This window comes from Poecilia formosa, unplaced genomic scaffold (assembly GCF_000485575.1).
Source record: "Poecilia formosa unplaced genomic scaffold, Poecilia_formosa-5.1.2 Scaffold8, whole genome shotgun sequence".
NCBI lineage: Eukaryota > Metazoa > Chordata > Actinopteri > Cyprinodontiformes > Poeciliidae > Poecilia > Poecilia formosa.
Window position 1 is genome coordinate 4936873 of NW_006799947.1, and position 1831 is coordinate 4938703.

The 1831-nt window shown below is 34.5% G+C and overlaps 1 protein-coding gene and 3 long non-coding RNA genes across 9 annotated transcripts in view; 1 reads left to right on the top strand and 3 right to left on the bottom strand.

Moving 5' to 3' along the window:
• Positions 1–1831, top strand: part of LOC103155484 (fibrous sheath CABYR-binding protein-like) — a 23791-nt gene that overhangs the window by 11257 nt on the left and 10703 nt on the right. For 4 of the 5 annotated variants that reach the window (XM_016663049.1, XM_016663029.1, XM_016663038.1 and 1 more), the window contains exons 18-19: positions 1238–1267; positions 1778–1807. In XM_016663049.1, coding sequence (XP_016518535.1) covers positions 1238–1267; positions 1778–1807 — 60 coding nt within the window. Of the gene's footprint in view, positions 1–1230; positions 1268–1777; positions 1808–1831 lie in introns of all 5 variants that reach the window. The other variant, XM_016663033.1, reaches the window with a different exon arrangement.
• The window catches only part of LOC107833527 (uncharacterized), a 3085-nt gene continuing 1339 nt past the window's right edge, over positions 86–1831 (bottom strand). The window contains exon 3 of the long non-coding RNA XR_001659276.1: positions 86–162. This is a non-coding gene — a long non-coding RNA (uncharacterized LOC107833527). The remainder of the gene's footprint in view (positions 163–1831) is intronic.
• LOC107833531 (uncharacterized) lies at positions 550–901 on the bottom strand. Its single transcript, XR_001659282.1, has 2 exons — positions 858–901; positions 550–656 (listed from the first exon to the last, which is right to left on the bottom strand). It is a non-coding gene; the product is annotated as an uncharacterized LOC107833531 (long non-coding RNA).
• LOC107833529 (uncharacterized) lies at positions 1040–1831 on the bottom strand. Of its 2 annotated transcripts, XR_001659278.1 has the most exons (4): positions 1731–1825; positions 1671–1700; positions 1512–1559; positions 1040–1133 (listed from the first exon to the last, which is right to left on the bottom strand). It is a non-coding gene; the product is annotated as an uncharacterized LOC107833529 (long non-coding RNA). The 2 variants fall into 2 exon arrangements; XR_001659280.1 differs by lacking the exon at positions 1671–1700 and having other exon boundaries at positions 1758–1831.

Consider the following 1831-nt stretch of genomic DNA (forward strand, 5'->3'; position numbering starts at 1 on the left):
AAGTTGAGAAACCTCCCAAAGACAAACTAAAAGTCGAGAAACCTCCAAAGGAAAAAGTAAAGGTGGAGAAACCTCCAAAAGAAGAAACAAAAGTCAAGAAGCCTCACAAAGAAAAAGTAAAAGTTGAGAAACCTCCAAAGGAAAAACTAAAAGTGGAGAAACCTCAGAAAGAAAAACTGAAAGTGGAGAAACCTCCAAAAGATGAAACAAAAGTTGAGAAAACTCTGAAAGAGGAATGGAGAAACCTCCAAAAGATGAAACAAAAGTTGAGAAAACTCTGAAAGAGGAAAAACAAGAAAAGCAACTTGCCATAAAAGAAATAAAACATGAGAAATCACCCACAGAAAGAAAAGAAGTGAAATCTGTCAAAGAAGAAAATAAGGTTGAAAAACCACCCGAAGAAGAAATAAAGATCGAGAAACCACCTAAAGAAAAGAAAGAAAAGAAACCACCAAAAGACGAAATAAAGGTCGAGAAACCACATAAAGAAAAGACAGAAAAGAAACCAGTCAAAGAAAAACTGAAGGCACAGAAACCATCAAAAGAAAAGGAAGAAAAGAAACCAGTCAAAGAAGAAATAGAAGTGGAGAAACCACCAAAAGAAGAAAAAAAGATCGAGAAACCACCAAAAGACGAAATAAAGATCGAGAAACCACCTAAAGAAAAGACAGAAAAGAAACCAGTCAAAGAAAAACTGAAGGCACAGAAACCATCAAAAGAAAAGGAAGAAAAGAAAACAGTCAAAGAAGAAATAGAAGTGGAGAAACCACCAAAAGAAGAAATAAAGATCGAGAAACCACCAAAAGAAAAGGAAGTAAAGAAACCACCAAAAGAAGAAATAACGATCGAGAAACCACCAAAAGAAAAGGAAGAAAAGAAACCAGTCAAAGAAAAACTGAAGGCAGAGAAGCCATCAAAAGGAAAGGAACAAAAGAAACCACCAAAAGAAGAAATAAAGGTCGAGAAACCTCCAAAAGAAAAGAAGCCAGTCAAAGAAGAAATGGAAGTGGAGAAACCACCAAAAGAAGAAATAAAGATTGAGAAACCTCCCAGAGAAAAGAAAGAAAAGAAACCAGTCAAAGAAGAAATAAAGGTTGAGAAATCTCCAAAAGAAGATATAAAGGTCGAGAAACCTCCAAAGGAAAAGGCAGAAAAGAAACCAGTCAAAGAAAAAATAAAAATCGAGAAACCATCTAAAGAAAAGAAAGAAAAGAAGCCAATCAAAGAAGAAATAAAGGTCAAGAAACCTCCAAAAGAAGAAATAAAGGTTGAGAAACCTCCAAAAGAAAAGAAACCTGTAAAAGAAATAAAGGTTGAGAAACCACCTAAGGAAAAGGAAGAAAAGAAACCAATCAAAGAAGAAATAAAGGTCGAGAAACCTCCCAAAGAAGAAATAAAGGTTGAGAAACCTCCAAAAGAAAAGAAACCTGTAAAAGAAATAAAGGTTGAGAAACCACCTAAGGAAAAGGAAGAAAAGAAACCAATCAAAGAAGAAATAAAGGTTGAGAAACCTCCAAAAGAAGAAATAAAGGTTGAGAAACCTCCAAAAGAAAAGAAACCTGTAAAAGAAATAAAGGTTGAGAAACCACCTAAGGAAAAGGAAGAAAAGAAACCTGTCAAAGAAGAAATAAAGGTCGAGAAACCTCCAAAAGAAAAGGAAGAAAAGAAACCAGTCAAAGAAGAAATAAAGGTCGAGAAACCTCCAAAAGAAGAAATAAAGATCGAGAAACCACCTAAGGAAAAGGAAGAAAAGAAACCAATCAAAGACGAAATAAAGGTCGAGAAACCTCCAAAAGAAGAAATAAAGATCGAGAAACCACCCAAAGAAGAA